The 23623-nt window shown below is 44.2% G+C and overlaps 1 protein-coding gene across 2 annotated transcripts in view; it reads right to left on the bottom strand.

Annotated features, from left to right (window-relative positions):
• PALM (paralemmin) overlaps nucleotides 1-23623 on the bottom strand; it is an 86722-nt gene that overhangs the window by 34989 nt on the left and 28110 nt on the right. For both annotated transcript variants that reach the window (XM_081345596.1, XM_081345595.1), the window contains exon 2: nucleotides 18346-18394. In XM_081345596.1, coding sequence (XP_081201722.1) covers nucleotides 18346-18394 — 49 coding nt within the window. The remainder of the gene's footprint in view (nucleotides 1-18345; nucleotides 18395-23623) is intronic.

The raw sequence follows: 23623 nt of genomic DNA on the forward strand, positions 1-23623 counted from the left end.
GGGATAACAACCCTATTGGGATTACTCACCAGAGGCATTAAATACACTTGGTGTCATTAAGAAGACCTTTCTCGGATTGTTTATAAAATCTGACTTTATTGGATTGGTGGTATGTTGACTGCATAGGCCTGGATTTGGTTTGGATTAAAATTTTGGTCAAAATCCTGTGCAGAAGTGATATTTTGAGGCTCCAAACTCAGATCACCACCATTGTTCTTGGCCTGAGGTAAATAATGATGTTTCTCCTAAACTGCATACCAGTGGATTGTCCCATGATTGCATGTAATTTTTCAGATGTCAGGTCCCTGAAAAAATGAGGGCATGAAATTGCTCCATTCTACTGAGTCCCAAGCAATTAGGAAAATTTCCAGAGCTGCTAGACTGTACAGCAGAACCATCTATGGAGGAAAGAATTCACCCTATGGGAGGTCTTTAATACGGGTCAAAAGGAGCTTACAGTCTTCCTAGATACATTTAGCTCCATAGGATGCACAGTGAATGGCACTTGTTGGCCTCTTTGTGTGTTGAACAGGAGACTTAATGCTCAATCCATTCAATCAAAGCGAGAACTGGCTGAAGAACACCAAGGCGGCAAAGGAAATGTTGCTGGACTTCATCCTCATGGCACAAAACGCCCTGAATAAGTATTTTCAGAGGGCACATCCTCATGATGTAGTCTTCATCTCATCCCCAGCCCACCTCAAAGGTAGATGGCATCCAACTTGAGCTGTTCTGATTTAAAAAGTAATGCCTTTCCTGTTCTTCTCCCAGCCCAAGTCTTACCACATGAACATCGATGATGACTCCATTACAGTGATGGTGATGGTACAACCAGGAGTTAAGAGCTGGAGCTTCCACTAGCCACCTTCCGTCCAGTTGGCTGACTCTGCAAAGTGCCACCCTGCCCTTATGTGAACCCCTTAAATGAATGGGTCCAATGGAAGAACACTGGGGTGGTTTCAAACCTGTGTTTAGTGGGTCTTTTGAAAGAGCAGCAGGCTTTGAGTTCAAAAAACAGACTCGCACTCTCTGCATAGAAAAGTGATTTAATTCGGGAAAGAGAACTAGGCTCTGCCTCCTGTGTTTTGCTGGTTGTGTCCCAAATGAGAGCACTGCAGGTTTTCTGCTGCTTCTGCAACTTTTGTATAACTGCGCTTTGTACTGTTTTTATCACGGGTTGTGTAGGGTGGCGGCAGTGGTGCCAATTTGCCCATTCTGTCATCATTTTGTGTGCTCTATAGGAGACTTCTGGGTGCTGCTGGCCACCCTTCCCTCCCTCCCAGCCGTATTATTCAATTGCAACATTTACTGATTTGCAGAATTTGGAAGCTGGCATAAAACTGGCTAGAGTTCTGCCAATTTCCAGATCAGAGGTACAGTTAGAGGCATAGAATTAAAGTGGAAGAGCACCTTACAAAACCTCCACCACCCGAGAAGCTCTCTCCCACTTCACCCTTCTCAGCCTTACTGACCTGGGTTATTTTTGGACACAGGCTTAGAGGTCTTTCAAAAGACCAGCAGACCCATGTTCAGAAGTAGCCTGCGAGAGTGACCAAGCATAAAGCACCTCCATGCCAACAACCTGCCACCTGGGCAACTTGAAAGTTCAGGTAGCCCTTGACTTATGACCGTTCAGTTACAATGGACTTTACTAAAAGGTACTTACAACCCAGTTCTGAAGTTCCGATGGCCACTCTCCCCACCCGATCACATGACCACATTTCGGACATTCAGCAACCAGCCCGCATTGGCCATTTGCAGCATCCCACAGTCATGTGACTGCAATTTACATCATTTTGACTGAAAAATGGCATTTACTTCTGGTTTCCGGCAAAAAAAACAGCCCATAGCAAACAAGCGAACATAGCGTTTACTTAACGACTGCTGCATTTGCTGAATGACCATTGTGAAAAAGGTGATAAAATCGGGTCAGTCACATGATGCCCTGCTTTATGACCATCACTACTTAGGACTGTAAGCTAAATCTCTCTCCCAGGTTCCCATCACTCATGCAGACCTGCCCTACCAGATGTCTGCTCGAGAGAGCAATTGGTAGCGTTCTTTTTCTCCCCCCAACAGCTGGATGAGAACAGAAAACAAACCAGGGAGTCATTGAAAACTGTCCTTAAATTGTCCCCTGGTAAAGCTGTAAGGACACAACCAGCCTTATTGCTGGGATAGATCAGAGCTCAGTTTTTAGGGCAATGCAAATTAAGCCTGCATAATTTTCTGTCAAATCAAGAATCAGAGGAAAATACACAAAAGCAGCTGGGAAGAAGTGCTCTTAGGAGCAAAACGGATCATTTGGGGTGATGGATGAATCAGCCAACGTGGCCTACCTTTTTCAAAAAGTCCTCTGGAGACGCTTCATTGCTGCCTTCATCACAAATTATAGCCTCGGACCAGACCATTAAGGCTATGGAGTCCGCCCCTCGACTCAATGCAGAAATCCACATTTGCCCAAGCCTGACATATGCTTATTCAGCCTTTGCTTCAACGCGACTAGAGAAGATGAACTGTAATCACATTGCTCCTATCATTAGAAATATTCCCCTGGAATCCACCCTTCTCTAATTTAAATCGATTATTCCATGTCCTGCAGTCTAGAATGACAAAATAGCTCATGACCACTTGGTGACCACTGAGAACAACCTTCCTCAAGCATTTCTATCTGGATCAGTCAATCAACCTTTTCCCAAAGGGTTGCTGAACCAAAGAGGATAACAACGAAAGTGCACGAAAATTGCAGTCATTAAAAAAAAAGAGGTAAGCATAAAGAAAAGGCCAACTTTCAAGCAACAAGCCAACTCCTGATGTCTTTATGGACTCATCCATGACATCGCCTCCTTTGTGGATTTTTTTAAAAACTTCTCAGTCCAGGCTACTGCCCTGGGATTTTCTGGTATCTCCCATCCAAATATTTAATTAGGAGCCAGAAGAGTGATGCAGCTGCTAAAAAGGAGAATGCTATTTTAGGGAACAAAGAATCGAGATTATGAGATGTATCCTGGTCAGATCCATTTTGAGTGTTGTGTGATAGATAGATAGATAGATAGATAGATAGATAGATAGATAGATAGATAGATAGATAGATAGGATAGATAGACAGACAGACAGACAGACAGACGATAGACGATAGATGATAGAGAAAAGATAGATGATTGATGATAGACATACATACATACTGTACATATATATCACTGTCCTTTCTGTAATCTGGAGCCCATATCTGAATGCAACACTCAAAATGAATCTGACCAGGGCAGAACCAATACATCCATTTTATATATGTATGTATATATATGTATATATGTTTTTGTTTTGTTTTTTTCTCTTTTGTTTTCTCTGTTCTATTTTATTTATTCAATTTCTATTCTAATTTTATTTTGTATTAGTTCTTATGTTAAAACTTATTAACTTAAGAACTAATACAAATTAAAATCAGAATAGAAATTGAATACATAAAATAGAACAGAGAAAAGAAAAGAGAGAAAAGAAAAAAGAAAAAGAGAAATAACATTTATATATTTATCTTTAAATATTTCTTTCTCTCTTTTTAAACTTTCTTCTTCTTTTTTTTTTCTTATTGGACTTCTAGCGGGTTCACACATACTTCCCCAAATGGAATTTTAATTTAATTAGGGTGGATGGAAACTCGGGGCCCTTTTCCTCCGAGGGAAGACAGACAGAGGCTACTATTCTTTACAGGACACACATTTGTTCTTATTTTCGAAAGGGAAATCAAACATGAAGTAAATCAGGAAATGCGCTGAGCCGGAACAGGGCCTGAATCTCTCTCCCCACGGCAAACAATAAGGGATTGTTACGAAGGACTTGATTTCCTTGCTGAAGGACCCTACACATTATAACCAGCGCAAGAAAATAACCTTTTGCAATTTATATAGTGAGAGCTTGATGCATATTGGCATCTTCTGTTTCCCAGCTAAATATATCTCATGGGAGGATCAGGACATTAAATCTTTTATTATTAGGAAATGGATGCCTCTTTTCAATTTTCTTCTGACTGCTATTATTTCTGAATTGCCGTTTGAATAGAAGAGAATGTATTTGGCTCAGGGTCGAACCGCAGAGTCCTTGGTGTTCTCTGGGTTTGGTTGTTTGCATGCAGGCGTTTCGTTACCCGACTAGGTAACAACATCAGTGCAAGTGACTGGGGGAACTGCACAATGCTTTAGTGGAGGGTCAGTCCAGCCATTCATTAAATGCGAGCAACAAAAGTGTGGATATACATGTGTGAGTGAGCCCATGGCCAGCTGTGACAATGGCTTCCACCAAAGCCTACTACACTATTTTATTTTCTCACCCCATCTCATAGCAGCAACCGGGTCTTGAACCGAAGCTGATTGTCAGCCCAGTGTCTTAACCACATGAGCCATCGGGTCCTCCATCAAAAGCCATGCCCCCCCCTTTAATGCAGGAAGACTCCAGTTCCTGGCCACCCAGTTCTCTTCCTCTTTAGCAATCCTTCAACGACAGTGAGAAATATTTAGATAAATAGATTTAACTGTAAACTTTTATTTATTTATTATTTATTTATTTTTGGGACTTATATGCCGCCCTATCTCCCGAAGGACTCAGGGCGGCTAACAACAATAAAACACAATAATACAAATGTTAAAAAAGATTAAACTAACAAGCCCCAATGATAAAATGATAAAATATTAAAAATATTCTATTTAAAAATCCCTATCGTCAGTCCAGGTCAGCCTGATGGAAGAGAAATGTTTTAAGGCCGCGACGAAAGGACCGGAGATCCGGAGCCATCTGGAGCTCAAGGTGGTTCCACAGGGCTGGCGCTCCCACAGAGAAGTCCCTCCCTCTGGGGGTCGCCAGCCGACATTGTCTAGCCGATGGCACCCTGAGGAGGCCCTCCCTATGTGAGCGCACCGGGCGATGGGAGGTCGTTCCTGGCAGCAGACGGTCCTGCAAATATCCCGGGCCTAAGCCATGTAGGGCTTTATAGGTAAGAACCAGCACCTTAAATCTCACCCGGAGGACAACCGGTAACCAATGTAGCTCACGCAGGAGGGGTGTAATATGGGGTGTAATATGGGCCGCATTCTGCACCAGCTGGAGCCTCCAGGTGGTCTTCAAGGGCAGCCCCATGTAGAGAGCATTGCAGTAATCTATATGGGAGGTAACAAGTGCATGAGTGACTGTACGTAGAGCATCTCGGTCCAGATAGGGGCGCAACTGGCATACCAGGCGAACCTGGGCAAATGCCCCCCTGGCCACGACTCCTATATGATCTTCAAAACTGAGTCGTGTATCCAGGAGGACGCCTAAGTTGCGCGCCCTATCAACGGGAGGTAACACCTCTCCTCCCATAACCAAAGACGGAACCTCTTGGACTAAACGAGATGCCAGTACGTAGAGCCACTCAGTCTTGGCCAGGTTGAGCTGGAGCCTGTTCTTCCCCATCCAGATTTGTACCGCTTCCAGGCAACGGGGCTTGCTGCAGCCACTGTTTATGTTTGGGGAGAGTTTAATAACTATTGGATCGATTGTGATTGAACGTGCCAGATTTGGGAAGCTCATTTATATGAAACTGATAGTGAGAACAATTAATCAGTGGAACAACCTGCCTCCAGAAGCTGTGAATGCTCCAACACTGGAAGTTTTTAAGAAGAGACTGGACAGCCATTTGTCTGAAATGGTATAGGGTTTCCTGCCTGAGCAGGGGGTTGGACTAGATGACCTCCAAGATCCCTTCCATCATCATCATCATCATCATCACCACCACCACTATTATTATTATTATTCTCAACCTATTACAAGTTATGCTTCAATCGCTGCACAGTTGTGATTGTCCACTTGACTTTTTCAGCCCCTCCTGCAGATGACACGGCTAGTTCAAATTTCCGTCCCTTGATATGTTTCCTTGGAAGTATAGAGGCAGCCTTCAACTTACGGCCACAATTGGGGCCAAAATTTCCATAAGGAGCTGGCTGTTAAGTGAGTCACACCCAATCCTATGACCTTTTTTACCAGAGTTGTTAAGCAACTCCCTCTCTCTCCCCCACTTCCCTCCCTCTCTCTCTCTCACACACAGACTCATTGGCAAAGATCACTTCTGTCCACCAGGAACCTCTCCAGGTTTCAAAGAAGGCTCTTGCACTTCATTTGCTTCCTCCTGAGACTGGAAGGGAGCCGACGCTCTTTTGTCCAAGCTGTTTCACCCTGTCCTTAGCCTTGTTTTGCTCCTTCCCAGCTGGCTTTGAAACAATCTCCTCCTTTGTGCAGGCCCTGCATCAAGTGAGGACCAGTAGTTGGGGGCTGGCAACCAGCAGGGGGGCTTCCAAGGGCAGGCCCTCTGTCAAGATGCACACAGCAGGGGCCGTAGTGGGGACTGCAACCAGTCGTAAGTTGGGGCAAAATTCACTTAACTAAAGTTTGGGCTCAATTGTAGTTGTAAGTGGGGTTTACCTGTATTACATAATGGTAATTGGAAATGTGACATGGGGAAATAGAAAACTGCAGAAAGATGCTTATTTTTAGTTCAATGTAAATGAATCTTTTTTTAAAAAAAAAACAACCTTGTTCTCACACAGACTCAAAGACTGGGATCTTCAGCGCAAAAAAGAACGGGCACATCACAGAGCTGCAATGACTGACATGAAAAGCAAATGCAAGGATGAGATGCTTAACCAGGTGAGTTAAAGATCCAGCCGCTGCATTTCCATGGTCTGCGATGGTTAAGCGTTAACCACGTAGAAGTGTTTTACAGCTTGTTAGTCTGTGTTCTGTGAATGCAGCCCAAGTAAAGCCTTGTCAAATGTAATGCGAATGCCATTTAATTACTGGCCCACCACCAAGTTTCTAAAATTTAAATATATGTGTTTATATAAAGCAAGGTTATCCTGAAAATAACCATCAGACATGTATTGGTTTATAACTGATGTAACGCTCATGATCTCACGATCTTACTTTTATTATTTATTTATTTATTTATTTATTTATTTATTTATTTATTTATTTATTTATTCGGTTTATATACCGCCCTACTCCCGAAGGACTCAGGGCAGTTTACAAGGCAAAATTTAAAAACAATACAATATAAAATTAAAATAAAATTAAATTAAATTAAGTCTAGCCCCAAAAAATTAAAATCACAATTTAAAAACATTAAAACCCCATTCCCATTCTGGTGAATTGAGGTCACTGAAACTCACAGGACCAGGGTCCACTGACCGTGCGTTGCATCTGAACCACCAAGAAGCTTTCTTGTCGGTAGACGAAGCCATCAGAATCACAACATTGGTTCATCAAGTCTCAGGGCATTAAGCAAATCCAGCTTCCCCCATTGTGTTTGCTTGTCAGAAGCCGTCTGGGAAGGTTGCAAATAGTGATCAGATGCTGCCGCAAACTTTGTAAATACATGCCAGTTGCCAAGCACCCACATTTTGATCACATGACCGTGGGGATGTTACAACGGTCGTAAGTGCAAGGACCGATAAGTCACTTTTTTAAGTGCCGTTGTAACTTTGATGGTCGCTAAACAAATGGCTGTGGAATTGAGGACTAGCTGTATCTATATCTTAGTTATCATATGTTATGAGATTGTAGAACTTACAGGTGCTAGACTAGGAGTCAGGAGACCATGAGTTCTAGTCCTGCCTAGGGCATAAAACCAGCTGAGCGATTTACAGCCAGTCACCTTCTCTGTCCTAGGAAGAAGAAGGGAAAAGGCAAACCACTTTCGAAAATGTTGCCAAGAAAAAACTAAATGGATTCGTCCAGCAGTCACCAGGAGTCAATAATGATTCAAAGGCACACACACACACACAAATGTTATCAGCTGTAATGCTTTTATAAAGCACAATACAGATTTAAGATAAAAAGGTTGCTATATGTCTGTTTATGTAGTGGTTGCTGGGCTGCAAGGTGGGAGTTTCTGCATGTAGAACGGGCTGAGTAACTGCCAGAAGGAAGATACAATCAGGAGCAACACAATACCTGTAGAATACAGCTTTTCATAGGCTCATAACATTGGAAAGGACCAACTCCCTCCAGGAGAGGGTAGGACTCTTCATATGGTCCAGCTGAAAACCTCCAGTGGTAGTGGCCCCATGGCTCCAGAAGGCTGGTTGTTCCACTGCCTAATAGCTCTCACAGCCAGGAGATTCCACTTTAGTTTGAATTTGGATCTTCTTCTGTAGAGCTTCCACCCACTGGTTCTTGCCCTACTTTCAGGAGCTATGAAGAATAAATCTTTACCTTATTTCCTGGTCAGCCCCTTCCTAAAAGACTGCTGCCATGTCTCCCCTTAGCCTTCTCTTGATAACTGTCAATTCCAGTTCCTACCCAATAGTCAATTCCAATTCCAATCTAACAGTCGCTGTCAATTCCAATCTAAGCAGTCAATTTTTTCCCCAATAATCAAATCCAGTTCCTATCCAAGTCAGTTCAATTCCTACCCAATCAATCCCAATTCCTACCCAATCATCAATTCCAATTCCTTCCCATTAGTTAATTCCAATGAAGGGACGCGGTGGCTCAGTGAGTTAGGACGCTGAGCTTGTCAATCAGAAGGTCGGCAGTTTGGCGGGTCGAATCCCGAGTGCCGTGTAACGGAGTGAGCGCCTGTTACTCATCCCAGCTTCTGCTAACCTAGCAGTTCGAAAGCACATAAAAATGCAAGTAGAAAAATAGGGACCACTACGGTGGGAAGGTAACAGCGTTCCGTGCGCCTTTGGCGTCTAGTCATGCCGGCCACATGACCACGGAGACGTCCTCGGACAAGCGCTGGCTCTTCGGCTTTGAAACGGAGATGAGCACCGGCCCCTAGAGTCGGAAACGACTAGCACGCATGTGCGGGGGAACCTTTACCTTTAGTTAATTCCAATTCCTTCCCAATAATCCATTCCAGTTCCCACCCAATCATCAATTCCAATTCCTACCCATTCCTGTAGCCATTCTCAATAGGGCTGAAAACACTTGTGCATCAAAGGCATTCCAAAGCCCATAACTGCAAGTACTCTATTTGCAAAGGGAGGGGGAGAAGAGGGAGACCGAACCCCACTTTTAAGTCATTGATAATTTATCCTTACAGGAAGACTGTCATATTTCTCTTCTCCTCCCCTCCCTGCCCAAATCATCTGTCCTTTGAGCCAAAATAACACCCTCTTTGTTTTGGAAATCTGTGCAAAGCCAGGCGCTTTCAGGGAAAAGAGACACAGCATCCAGTGAGCAGAGGAAGACTCTTCATTCACAGAAGCACAATGCCAAAAGGGAGGGGTGATATAAAACAGACCGGTGATTTATCCAGACCTCAGAACATTGATGCCACTGAGGAACATGGCCTCAACACGGCCTCTTTCCTAAGCTATTCCTATTATCACTGCCAGACTCCAACTTGGAGGGCAAAATCACTGCTAGAGAAGCACCCTCTAGAGCAGTGTTTGTCAACTTTGAAATGTGGGGACTTCAGCCCCCAGAATTCCCCAGCCAGCAATAGGCTGGGGAATTCTGGGAGTTGAAGTCTCCACATCTCAAAATTGCTAAGGTTGAGAATCCCTGCTCCAGAGGTCCACCCAGGCTGGCAGGAATAGCCAATACCCCAGAAGATAGGCTTAAAATACAGGAGGATCTGGACAGACTCGAATACTGGGCGCTATCTAACAAAATGAAATTCAATGGTGAAAAAAGTAAGGTTCTACACTTAGGCAGGAAAAATTAAATGCACAGGTATAGTATAGGTGGTACCTTGCTCAATAGTAGTAACTGTGAGAGGGATCTCGGAGTCCTAGTAGACAATCACTTCAATATGAGCCAGCAGTGTGCTGCAGCTGCCAAAAAAGCCAACACAGTGCTAGGCTTCATTAACAGAGGGATAGAATCAAGATCACGTGAAGTACTAATACCACTTTACAATGCCTTGGTAAGGCCACACCTGGAATACTGCATCCAGTTTTGGTCACCACGATGTAAAAAAGATGTTGAGACCCTAGAAAGAGTACAGAGAAGGGCAACAAAGATGATTGGGGGACTGGAGGCTAAAACATATAGGGAACGGTTGCTGGAATTGGGTATATCTAGTTTAATGAAGAGAAGGCGAGGGGTGACATGATAGCAGTGTTCCAATATCTCAGGGGCTGTCACAAAGAAAAGGGAGTCAAGCTATTCTCCAAAGCACCTGAAAGCAGGACAAGAAGCAACGGATGGAAACTAGTCAAGGAGAGAAGCAACCTAGAACTAAGGAGAAACTTCCTGACAGTTAGAACAATTAACCAGTGGAACAACCTGCCTCCAGAAGTGGTGAATGCTCCAACACTGAAAGTTTTTAAGAGGAGACTGGACAGCCATTTGCCTGAAATGTTATAGGGTTTCCTGCCTGAGCAGGGGGTTGGAATAGATGACCTCCAAAGTCCCTTCTAACTACTACTACTACTACTACTTTTTCTTTTTCTTTTTCTCTTTTTCTTTTTGTTGTTGTTGTTGTTCTTCTTCTTCTTCTTATTATTGTTGTTGTTGTTGTTGTTGTTGTTGTTGTTATTATTATTATTATTATTATTATTATTATTATTATTATTATTATTATTATTATTTCTTTGAGCCGAGTCATGTCTTTGCCCATGGAGGAGAAATCAAAACAAACAGTATCTGTTCTTCTTCCTCTTCGTTGTTGTCATTAGGCACTCACTCCGAGAAAGTGGCATTCCAAAATTTGGAGGAATAACAATAACAGAGGCTTTGGAGGTTAGTGGTAAGCCCCCTGCTGGGATGTGGGTTTGGGCAGATGCCTGGTACCCTGCCTCCACCTCTTCCTGTTATTAATTGTATTGTTATATTTGATCCACATTTAATCAAACTTTGCAGCTTAAATGATTTGCAAAACAAATCAACCTCTCTGGGGAAGCACATTCAGAATCTTTCTATTCGTGAAAAAGAATGGTTCCTATGATTTCCACACCAGGATACAGATACTCCTTACAACATTTGTTTTGCAACCATTAAAAGTTACAGTGGCACTTTAAAAAGTGACTTACAACTAGTCCTCACACTTATGTCCCCATTGTCATGTGACTCCTATTTGGGCACTTGGCAACTGGCATGTAATTACAATGGTTGCTGTATCCCAGAGCCACACGATTGCCTTTCATGAGCTCCCCAGTCTGTTTTGACAAGCAAAGTCAATGGGGAACCATGTAATTTCCTTAACGGTCACATGATTTGCTTAAAGACCATGGCAAAAAGGTAATGAAATCGGGTACAATCACCTGATGCCTTGCTTAATTATTGCACCACTTAAGGTAAAATTTCTGGTCCCTATTATGGTCATAGGTTGAGGACCACCTGTACACTTGAGTTATTCCAGCTCAGCTCTACAGATGAGAAGTGTTGCCACAAGTATCTCTCTGCTTACTTGTATGTCTGCACATCCATCCATCCATCCATCCATCCATCCATCTATGATCCATTCCTTCCTTCCTTCCTTCCTTCCTTCCTTCCTTCCTTCCTTCCTTCCTTCCTTCCTTCCTTCCTTCCTTCCTTCCTTCCTTCCTTCTACACACATCCACACACCCTATCCACACAGCAGCTTTCTAGGCATTTGAGAGAAGATCATCACCCTGAAAGCATTACTGTACAAACACAAGTAAAGTCAGGATGGAGTTGACCTCTTCCTCCTCCCCCTGCTTCTCCACTTGAACAAGACTCTCTGCACAATAACACCCTTTTCTGCTCCCTCACATAGACCCTTTTCTTCTCTCCCTTTAGAAGTCGGCAAAGTTATAACATCAGCCGGATGCTGCGGCTCACTCACAAGGGCCCCCTGGTAACAGCCTCGGTTGATCTCCAAAGCACTAAACGACTAAGGTCGGGGCCGGTTGGGGAGCCCATGCCAGCCTTTGCTTCATCTCCTTGGCACAACCATTTTTGGAATTGTCCTATTCAAAGTGAGCTGAATCAGAAGCTCCTTGGGTTGAAAAATGTACGTTTGGTACCATTTAGGAAAGTCAAGTTAAATACTCACCCAAAAATAGGGAGGGCTTTGATTCCAAAAATTCTTCTTTTCAAAATTTATTTATCTGGACTTGGGAGATCAAAGTCATGTGACTGATTTTTCTGATTGAAATCAATGCATGTTTCCTGTATTTGTTGCCAAGCATGCAGATGTACTTCCATTTCTTAACTAAAGCTGTGTTTTTCTCATTAATGGTGTACATATGTACTCCAATAAAACATAGCAAAACCATACGGTCCTGAGGCAGATACATCACACTGTTCTTTGTCTATGCCGCTCTACTATCGTGCACCAGCAGAATGCTGTATAGGAAGAAACCAAATGTAATCACACAAATGACCATGCTGAAATCTGTTGTCTTGTAGTGTTGCATAAATGCTTACGTAACAGCAATATGGATACAAGAATGGTGAGATGAATTCAAAAGTGGGAGCATCTACATACTATCCATTTGCCAGAACTATTCATTATTTGTGGGTCCTTAATACTCTCTCAGGGACGCGGTGGCTCAGTGGGTTAGGACGCTGAGCTTGTCGATCAGAAGGTCGGCAGTTTGGCGGGTCGAATCCCGAGTGCCGCGTAACAGAGTGAGCGCCTGTTACTCATCCCAGCTTCTGCCAACCTAGCAGTTCGAAAGCACGTAAAAAATGCAAGTAGAAAAATAGGGACCACTCCGGTGGGAAGGTAACAGCGTTCTGTGCGCCTTTGGCGTCTAGTCATGCCGGCCACATGACCACGGAGACGTCCTTGGACAAGCGCTGGCTCTTCGGCTTTGAAACGGAGATGAGCACCGGCCCCTAGAGTCGGAAACGACTAGCACGCATGTGCAGGGGAACCTTTACCTTTTACCTTAATACTCTCTGAGCTCGGTTGTTTTCTTGCAGACGTCTCTTCCAGATGTTATATACAAGTGGTCTGAATATAAACAGCAAGCAACCCCACTGCCTTCTAGTGCTGACGATATTACCTAGTATTTGGATAATGAAATGTCTATAAGAAAACAACCAAGCTCAGAGAGCATCTTCAACCCCAAGCTGTATATATTCTCTTCTACTAGTTATTTACTTAAAAAATATGTCATATAACTGTTTAGGAACTATCATAGTATAACAGACACATGATACAATAGCTTGCAAAGTTATCCGGCCTTATACACTCTGAGAAAGTGGATAGGATTCTTGGCAGCACAAGTTTGGCCACCTGTGGACTAATCTGTATCCCTCTTGGTTTCTTTGGGCAGCTAAAAATGGTTGGATTCAGGAGCTGTCCCAATGGTGCTTGTTTCAAGAGGCAACCGGACCTTCTTTGTTTTTTTCCTTGAGAACATTTCACTTCTCATCCAGGAAGCTTCTTCAGTTCTTGGGTGAGAAACGGAATGTCTTCAAGGAAAAAACAAAGAAAGCCCGGTTGCCTCTTGAAAAAGCACCTTTGGAACAACCACGACCTGAAGAACTGAGATACTCCATAGATAAATTCAGGAGGTAGTTAACACCTCTCTCAGGGAGGGGACTGTCCTAACATGGAAGCCTTCTTCAGGCGTCCTCTCCTCTGGGGTGAAACAAGCTGAAACTGAATCCCAGCAGGAGAGAAGCTGTTTGCTGTGAATCCATCTGCTTCTTTGGGGTCTCCAAAGAAGCTCTTGCATCTCTGAAAGAAATGATTCACCTTGGCATTGTCCTAACTTGGCAAGTCCCTTGACTTTGAGCATCCACTCTCTGTCACCATAGGAGTTTAATCAAGTCTGCTGTGGTGTCTTGATCTTACCAGGCAAGTGAAATCTGTTTCTTTGACTTGTCCAGAGAGATTTCCAAACCAGGGGTGTCTGCCTGGTCTTCTTCAGGGATTTGTTTACCATCCATAGCAGGATCTTGGCTGGTGCCATCTAGTCTTTTCATTGCTGGGTTCCCATCTTTAAGGAGATATCCGGATAAGCTGCACAGCTTTCCTTCTCTTAATATGTATGCTTGGTTCTATTCATTGGGCACTCAGGCCAGTTTTGCCAGGTGCATTCCTCTCTTCTTATTTAATTCGTATTTATTTATATCCCGGCTTTATTATTTTTACCGGCAAACTCCAGGCATTTTTGTGAGAGTGAAATTGTGTTCTCTATTTCTGTCTTCTTGTTCCAGCAGCTTTTCTCCTAAGTTCAACCTCTTTTTACAAGCTTTTCCATTTTATCCTGTTTGTGATGCCAACTTGTAAATGAAAATACGTTTTATTTGCAAAAGGTTCTTTCTTTTTCAAGAGATCTTTTTTTTCCCCTTCTGAGAAAAATTGGAGGGGAATTTTCCTTCCTGTTAAGTCTCATATTTAGCTGCCTTTGTTTCAGGAAGACGCTTTCCCCCCCTCTTTTTTTCATGATAGTTTCCTTTCTTGCTTTCTCTCTATTTTTATTGCTCAAAATTTATTTATTTATTTAATTAGTTTTCTATACCGCCCTATTCCCGAAGGACTCAGGGCGGTTTACAGGGCAGCGTATAAAAGACAAAATAAAAAGATAATATCAAATTAAAATAAATTAAATTAATTAAAGCCCAACAATTAAAACAATATTTAAAAAGCTAAAACCCCTTCAGTCCAGGCCTGATAGATCGAAAAGCCAGGTTTTCAGGTCCCGGAGAAATGAACGCAGATCGGGGGCGGTCCGGAGTTCCACAGGTAAATCATTCCAAAGGGCAGGCGTGCCCACAGAGAATGCCCTCCCTCTGGGGATCACCCGCCGGCACTCCCTAACCAGCGGCACCCTAAGGAGGGCCTCTCTATGGGAGCGCAGAGGACGATGGGAAGTTGATGCTGGCAGCAGGTGCTCCCTAAGATAATCCGGGCCCATGCCATGTAGGGCTTTATAGGTCATCACCAGCACCTTGAATCTCACCCGGAGGGCAACCGGAAGCCAATGCAGCTCGCGGAGAAGAGGCGTTACATGGGAGTATCGGGAGACTCCCATCACAACTCGCGCGGCTGCATTCTGCACCAGCTGAAGCCTCCGAGTGGTCCTCAAGGGCAGCCCCATGTAGAGAGCGTTGCAGTAGTCTAACCGGGAGGTCACGAGCGCATGAGTGACTGTGCGTAGGGCATCTCGGTCCAGATAGGGCCGCAACTGGCGCACCAGGCGAACCTGGGCAAAAGCTCCCCTGGTCACGGTGTTCTGAACCAGCCCTCTTCTCGCACCCCTAATCAAAAGAAGAGTCTGGAAAGCGTCCAAGGCTAAAAGGCTTCTGCCAAGATTTAATTACGCAGTTAACAAAAACACAAGAGCTTGTCTTCTCAAGCGGAAAAAGTTGCTTTCAGCAACCAGCCCCTCCCCAAACACTTCTTTTATAGAGAGCTCAGGGCGTGGTCTCCCTGTGCCTCCTCCCGAGGAGTCCCATAGTCTTTCTTTGTTTGTCCCTGCTCGTCTGCCTCCTGCGTCGGGCGTCCTTGAACAGGGCCAGCTGTGGGTCGTCATCCTCCGCACTCTCGGGCTCACACAGCTGAGAAGAGGTCCCCGGCTGAGGGCTCTGCAAAGCCTCCAAATCATCATCATCAGCCGGTTCGTTTCCCTCCTCCCCCACATCTGAGTCCTCCGATACATCGGAGCCGGCTGTCGGACCCACAGGCTGGCCCTGAGTCACAACACACGGCTCCTATGTGGTCTTCTAAACTGAGCCGTGAATAACTAATCCCGTTCAGTTATGAAAGATCCTGCTATCACCTAGAAATCCTCTCTTATCCAAGGCCCCCTCTGCTGACCCATCCACCGATGGAAACAGTGCTCCCTTACAGTATTTTTAACTTCTCAAGACTAAACATTTCCACTTTCTCCCATTTTCCTTCATAGAACTGAGGATAATCCTTGACTTACAGCCCCAGCTGGGTACCGCAATTTCAGTTGCTAAGCAAGGTGGTTGTTCAGTGAATCCCGACCACTTTTACGACCTTTTTGCTACGGTTGTTAAATGAATCCCATGGTCATTAAGTGAATCTGGCTTCCCAGCCTTGATTTTGTTGGTAAGAAGCCAGCTGGAAAAGTTGCAACTGGTAATCACATGACTACAGGAGATCCAAACTTTGATCACATGACCCACGGAGATGCTGCGACAGTTGTAAAGTGTGAGGATTGGCCGCAAGTCACTTCTTTCACTACTGTTGTAACTTCAAACAGTAATTAAATGAATGGTTGTAAATTGAGGGCGACGTGCAGTTTCTAATCCCTTGACTGTCTACATGGCCCTTAAATGAACCTATTCTTTTTGATCAGAATATTTCTCTAAGGGCAGCACTCAGAATCAGACTCAATACCCGAGGAGCAGAAAAAAGTGGAATAATATGGAAACTACCTCTGTGAACCTCAAGGAGTTGGGATACAGTGCAGTCTGAACCAAACAAACTTTGTGAAGGGTGGTTGTAAGCAGAGTTTGCATCCTCTTCTTCCTAGTCAGAATGAATCCTTGCTTTGTGGGTTACCAGCCAGATTGTTTTTCCAAACAGTAGCATCTATTGATCCCAGGAAAAGCAGGCAACAGATCTGCAGCTTTGGAATTAAGCCTGAAGGACTCTGATATTCATTCCCTTCATAATTTGTTTAGTAAAGCTGATGATGATTAGGGGACTGGAGGCTAAAACATATAAGGAATGGATGCTGGAATTGGGTATGTCTAGTTTAATGAAGAGAAGGACGAGGAGGGACATGATAGCAGTGTTCCAGTATCTCAGAGGCTGGCCCAAAGAAGAGAGGGAGTCAAGCTATTCTCCAAAGCGCCTGAAGGCAGGCAAGAAGCAATGGATGGAAACTAATCAAGGACAGAAGCAACCTAGAACTAAGGATAATTTTTTTTGACAGAACAATTAACCAGTGGAACAACCTGCCTCCAGAAGCTGTGAATGCTCCACCACTGGAAGTTTTTAAGAAGAGACTGGACAGCCATTTGTCCGAAATGGTATAGGGTGTCCTGCCTGAGTAGGGGGTTGGACTAGATGACCTCTAAGGTCCCTTCCAATTTTATTATTATTGTTATTACTACTTGCGCTTCCCTTCTCTCTCTCTCTCTCTCTCTCTCTGTCCCTCCCTCCCATTCTTTCTCCCACTTTTTCTCCCACTCTCTCCCTTTCCCTCTCCCCTCTCTCAGCCCTCCCTCTCCCTCTATCTCCCTCTCCCTCTCCCCCTCCCTCTCTCTCTCTCTCTCCCTCCCCTTCCCCCTTCCTCTCTCTCTCTCTCACACACACATACACAACATCAGGACTCCAAACCCCAATAACAACCAGGAGCAGGCATAGAGGCCATTTTGATCAAATACTATTTTCATGGAACTGTTGGAAGAGTCCTCTAATATTTGGGGGAGGGGGGCTACCTTACTGGTTTTTCCCAGAAAGAAGTCTTGAAGCTCAAAACTCTTCAGACCTAAGCCACTATTCTGGAAAAGGGCACTGGGAATCATACACTGTAGGACCTGAGGTGGGTCTTTCACAAGGCCTAACGTCCAGCACAAAGAATCAGGACCATTTGTAAGTTGCAACATATAAGAATGATTCAAGCCTATACACCAGACATGTCAAGTACTGGCCAGCACTAAATTAGCACTCAATAAGGGTGAACAGAATTAAAGTGGGGGGAGACTTGGATTTTTTGTAGCAAACAAAGACTCTAAATTGATAGTGCATTTAACTCCACCTCCCACTTCTGCCTGCTCTTCTCCTACACTGACCTCACCATTAATGCCCAACATCCAACACCAAAGTATCTTTCAGCAAAATCCAACAAGGTTGGAAAACTCTATACATCAGTGACATCACCACACAAGCCCCTCCTTCATTTGACACTGCTGCAGGGTGAGACTTGTGTAGCAATGGTACTAGGCATGCTCAGATGCTACAAACAGCACATATTCCCTGCTTGCTGTCAAAGTATGGATCAATCACCCGGCCAGCTTGTTTTCTGCCTGTAATTGACAATTATTAGCTCAATACAACAACCAGGCAGCCTTCTGGCCTGTTTTTTCATTGGCAAAAAATAATTAAAGCATCGTTTTAATCTACCCCCTCTCCTGTTTGAATTTTATTTTATTTTTTCTGGGGATCAAGTTATGTCAATTGACTCCACAAGTGTAATATCAATGCCCTGCCATCTTGGTGCTTCAGGAAAAACCCAATGAGTGTACACTCATTCCACAGTCTTACTGGTGAAAAGTTTACCTTGTCATTCAACCAAAGTTGAGTCATCAGGATGCTAATACTTACCTAATAGAGCTGCTTAGAACTCTGGTGTAATACTTTACATTTCAAAAACATGAAAGTTTCGAAAGTGCTTAGCACTATTAAGCAAATGTAGCGGATATAATTATAAGGAGGTACAAATATGATTCAATGCAAGAACAACCTACCGCTATAGCCTGGAGCCTCTCCTGCTGAATCGTGCTTGTTTCAATGATCCTGAAAGAAAGAAAAAAAAGATAAAAAATTCACCTATTGATGCCCGATTATTCCCACCCCCACATATCTTCCAAAGTTCTGTCTGCCTACATTTCAAGGTGGGCTTTCCTCCAACTTTCTGTGATGAATGCTTAGCTCCTGCTTTATAGTACATTGTAATGGCATGCGAGAAAGACCTTGAAGGATGCAGGAAGAAATGCTGCCTAGGTAACAGTCAGATAAGAGAGGGCATAGCCCACAGTTGCATAATGGATGGAGAAAAAGGTTCAGAAGGGACCGTCCCTAGTTTCAAGAGCCACTGTGGTGCAGTGGTTAGAATGTAGTACTGCATGCTACTTCTGGCAGTTCGATTCTCACCGGCTCAAGGTTGACTCAGCTTTCCATCCTCAGTAAGATGAGGACCCAGATTGTGGGGGGCAATATGCAGACTCTGTAAACCGCTTAGAGAAGGCTGTAAAGCACTGTGAAGTGGTATGTAAGTCTAAGTGCTGTTGTTATTGATATTCTCAAGCTACAAAGGAGACAGTAGGAGATTTGCACTTTCAGTCTTCCAATATTGATGTCAGTCTTCCCAGGCAGACCAGACAGGAAGCATGACCAGATGAGTTAATTCTATTTTATTTTAAGGCTTCATTAACAAAATCTTGTGAGTCTGAAAGCACAGATCTCCTGCTGCCTACTTTACAGTCTGAGAAACGAGGAGGTTCCTGCTGAACCTCTTTCTCCCACCATTCTTTTAATAATAATGAAATAATTAAATAGGAAGTCAGCATGATGAAAAGTTTTCATTAGACTCAAGCATAATCTGTCCTCCCGAGAAAGCAAGCTTCTGGATGCAGGATATAACCTGGACACAACTTCTTCAAAAATAAAAAAGGCTTTTCATTTGGAGATGTGCCCCTCCCCCCAAATAAATAGGTAGTTGTGATTGGCAAAAGATCGATTTTATAGAATTAAAGGGTAGGAAGGGATCTTGCAGGCCTTCTAGTCCAATTCCCTGCTGATTCTGTAAGGCTCAGTCATGGGTCTCATGTTTTCAAAGGTGCTCCAGTTGTGAGTCGTTTGCATTGTCCAGCTACATAAATCTCTTGTTCTTGGCCTTGTCCCAGGATTACAATGGTCTCCATTATAACTATAGGGTAGCACAGAGTAAGCATCTACCCCAATGCAGCTTCGTAAGTCCCATTAGGATAAGATGAATGTCTCTTGTAAATCTACCCAGGTTTATGCAGATAATATTATATGATAATTATAAGATCCTGTTTTGGTCCAAGGATCCTTCTTTCATAGTTGACCTAACATTTTATTATTTTGATTGATGCACCCACACAAACACCTGCTAACTACCATAGCATCTTGGGGCTAATAGCCACGTACTGGGCCTTAAACCAAGCACAGACCTGGCATAGTAATTACAAGCGTCTGCAGAATTTTTAAGAGTAGAGACAAAGAGGCAGCTATAGCCAAGATCTCTATGTAAGTCAATGGCTTTGAAAAAGGCTTCAGGTGGTTCTAACCTTCATTTTTAATTGAGCTTTGATTTCTTTTGCTTTTCATCTACTCAACAGTCACAATTGTCTGGGTAGACAGCTTCTTCACAATGTTTTAAGATTTTTAAGACCAAGAAAAGAAAAATGTAAAAGTGAAGGGCAATTAACAATTAAACAGAACAAGACAGACATTAAAATTTATAAAATATCCTATGAACAATCCCAACATAAAGGTGCACAATTTGATCAAACCATTGCCTTTTCCATTTCCTTTTTATCTATAAGATTACAAAAAAATATCAATTAAATTATAGGAAGTAAAAAAACTAAAAAAGATCAAGATAGAGGCATAACTGTAAAATCAATGCCCTTTCCCTTTTTAACCTGTACTGTATGTGTGATGCATATATATATATATATATATATATATATATATATATATATATATATATATATATATATATATATGCGTGTGTGTGTGTGTGTGTGTGTGTGTGTATTAATAAAAATGGATTTTTAGAACAGAATTGTACTTGCCTGCATATATCTGTTAAAAGGGAGGGATAGGAAGGGAGGGAGAGAGAGAGAGAAAGAAAGAAAGAGAAAACCACAAACATGATTGATTACTATTTTTTTACAAGTCAAGGATTCCAAAGCTTGGACAGACAGTTTTGTCAATTTTACCTACTAATCCCTATTCACACTGGCCTAATTCGAGTTCTTTCCATCCTATTTACAATGAAATTTATGACATGTAGGAAGTTGCAGGGGGGAAATCCTCCACATGATGATAATGAACACTGGAGAACAGACACAACTCTAAACAGGAACTTGGTCACCTCCAGATGACTTTTATCTCTATCTTCTCCTATTATTATATCTGTCAATCATCATTTGAGGAAAAAAATTGAAAGGAACGAAGACAGACAAGCTTAGTAGACAGGGTGGGAATCAATCATTTAGTTCTCATCTTAGGGGTGGATTAACTGAATTTCTGTTCGACGTACAATTGAGCACAAAATTTCTGTTGCTAACCTCAATGGTTGTTAAGTGAATTTTGCCCCACTTCACGACCTTTCTTACCACTGTTGTTAAGTGAATCATTGCAGTTGTTAAATTAGTAACACAGTTGTTAAGTGAATCTGGCTTCCCCATTGACTTTGCTTGTCAGAAGGTCATAAATGTGATCACATGACCAAGGGGATGTTTACAGTGGGTTGTAAGTGTGAAAAACGGTCATAAGTCACCTTTTTCAGTGCTGTTGTACTTTGAATGCTCACTAAATGAACTGTTGTAAGTCAAGGACTACCTGTAAACGGAAGAGAACTGTTTGCAAGAATGTTGTGCATTCAAGCAAGAAGGGTGGAATAAAAAATTCTCAGTGTCAACAAAGCAAAGTTGAAAAATTCTTAAAAAAGGAGCAAAAGGCATATCTATCCCTGATCAGTCATGCATCACTTTGGTGCCACCCCTTAAGAATATAAAAAATATTGCTTAGTAAACAATAAAGACATTTTGTGTCTGTCTACAGTTAAGCAGCCTCTACAGATATGTGCCCGAGTATTGCAGAGATGTTGGGGGGGGAGTGTTCCTTTGAGGGGGCACAGATGGTGTATCAAAACTCACTGGATGCAACAGACAGACACTTAATGGCCATTTCCTTCCTTGGCTTCTGACCCCATTATCCCTCCTTTCTGCACTTTTTTTGTTGTTGCTAAAAACAGGCACTTCCTTCTTGGTGCTCTTGGGGGTTTTGGCCTGTGTATTGTTCTGGAGGGTGGGGAAGCCTCCTCTCATGCCAAAAGGGTAGCCAAAAAGAGAGAGAGAGAGAGAGAGAGAGAGAGAGAGAGAGAGAGAGAGAGAGAGAGAGAGAGAGAGAAAGCCCGGCCTGCTCCTGGACTTTAAAACAAGCACAGATACATGGGAAAAAGAGCAAGGATGAAGAAACTGGCAGGATGGGGTGAATGGGATCATCTACTCCTAGTTCCTCCAATTGTTTGTCTAGTTAGGGTTACTTGAGCTGGGCTGCCAAAATCCAAATGAATCAGAGATGAGAGTTACGAGTCTCTTGTTTCTCTTTGCTGCCATCTAACGGTTCTCTGGATTTTTCCAGGTAAGAGTCTGTAGCCTTATCGTGAGCGGCAGTTATAGAAGCTGGCAACTGGAGATGCCAATATCAGGCACGGGCCATTGAGAAACATGCCCAGTTTTGGTGGCCATTGGAGGAATGCTGAAATCAAAAGTGCTCTGTGATTTGGGAAGATGGTGGACATTGCTGACATACCGGTCCAAAAGATAGAGTAGGGCTGACTGGGGAAAAAAATAAGTCTAATGATATAGGGCAGGGGCGTCAAACTGCCGGCCCGTGGGCGGGATGCATCATAGTGAAACCACGCCCACCCCATTGCAGACAATGGCAAAAAAAGTCACGATACGTCGCAACACATCACAGGACGTTGCGAATTTGACACCCCTGATATAGGGTATCTTTTGAGCTCTGTGGAACAGTAACACAACCCCAAAATAAGGGCAGCCTCATTAGTACTTAGAGATTATCTTAAATGTAATGGCTCAAAAAAGCCCTGGATAAGATTCATCTACAGGACTTCTCTGTAGAAAGTCTGTTCTCATTAGGTTTTGTCAATGCCAGAACTACCCTAAAAAAACAAACACCCTAGGACCGTGGTGGCAAGCCTGTGGCACGGGTGCCACAGGTGGCATGCAGAACCCTCTCTGTGGGCACGCATGCCGTCGTCCTAGGCCAGGGGTCGGCAACCTAAAAAAGAAAAAGAGCCACTGGGAACCGGTTCCATCACAAATTAAAAAAAGAGGGAGCCGCGCATGCGCGGACGCACGCGGCTGCCATTTTTTTAAAAATGAGATGGAACCGGTTCCCGGTTGCCCGACGGCGACGGCCCGTCTGCAAAGCTGCCGCTTTCGGCAGCTTTGCAGACGGGCCGTGGCAGCTTCCTCAAAGAGCGGCGCCCCTGCCCATTCCGAGAGGTGCGCGCGCACCTCTCCGAACGAACGGAGGTGCGCGCGTACCTCCGCGCGAATGGGCAGCGGTGCCGCTCTTTGAGGAAGCTGCCGCGGCCCGTCTCAGCTTCCTCAAAAAGAGAGGCGCCCCTGCCCATTCCGAGAGGTGCGCGCGCACCTCTCCGAACGACCGGAGTTGCGCGCGCACCTCCCCAAACCTTTGGGGAGGTGCGCGCGTACCTCCGTGCGAAGGGGCAGCGGTGCCGCTCTTTGAGGAAGCTGCCGCGGCCCGTCTCAGCTTCCTCAAAAAGAGAGGCGCCCCTGCCCATTCTGAGAGGTGCGCGCGCACCTCTCCGAACGACCGGAGGTGCGCGCGTACCTCCGTGCGAAGGGGCAGCGGCGCCGCTCTTTGAGGAAGCTGCCGAAAGCGGCAGCTTCCTCAAAGAGCGGCACCGCTGCCCCTTCGCGGGGAGGTGCGCGCGCACCTCCCCAAAGGTTTGGGGAGGTGCGTGCGCAACTCCGGTTGTTCGGAGAGGTGCGCGCACACCTCTCGGAATGGGCAGGGGCACCGCTCTTTGAGGAAGCTGCCGCGGCCCGTCTGCTAAGCTGCCGCTTTCGGCAGCTTCACAGACGGGCCGCGGCAGCTTCCTGAAAGAGCGGCACCGCTGCCCATTCGCGCGGAGGTACGCGCGCACCTCTCCAAAGGTTTGGGGAGGTGCGCGCGCACCTCCGCCCATTCGGGGAGGTGCGCGTGCACCTCTCC

The sequence above is a fragment of the Vipera berus genome, assembly GCF_964194415.1.
Source record: "Vipera berus genome assembly, chromosome: 1".
Taxonomy (NCBI): domain Eukaryota; kingdom Metazoa; phylum Chordata; class Lepidosauria; order Squamata; family Viperidae; genus Vipera; species Vipera berus.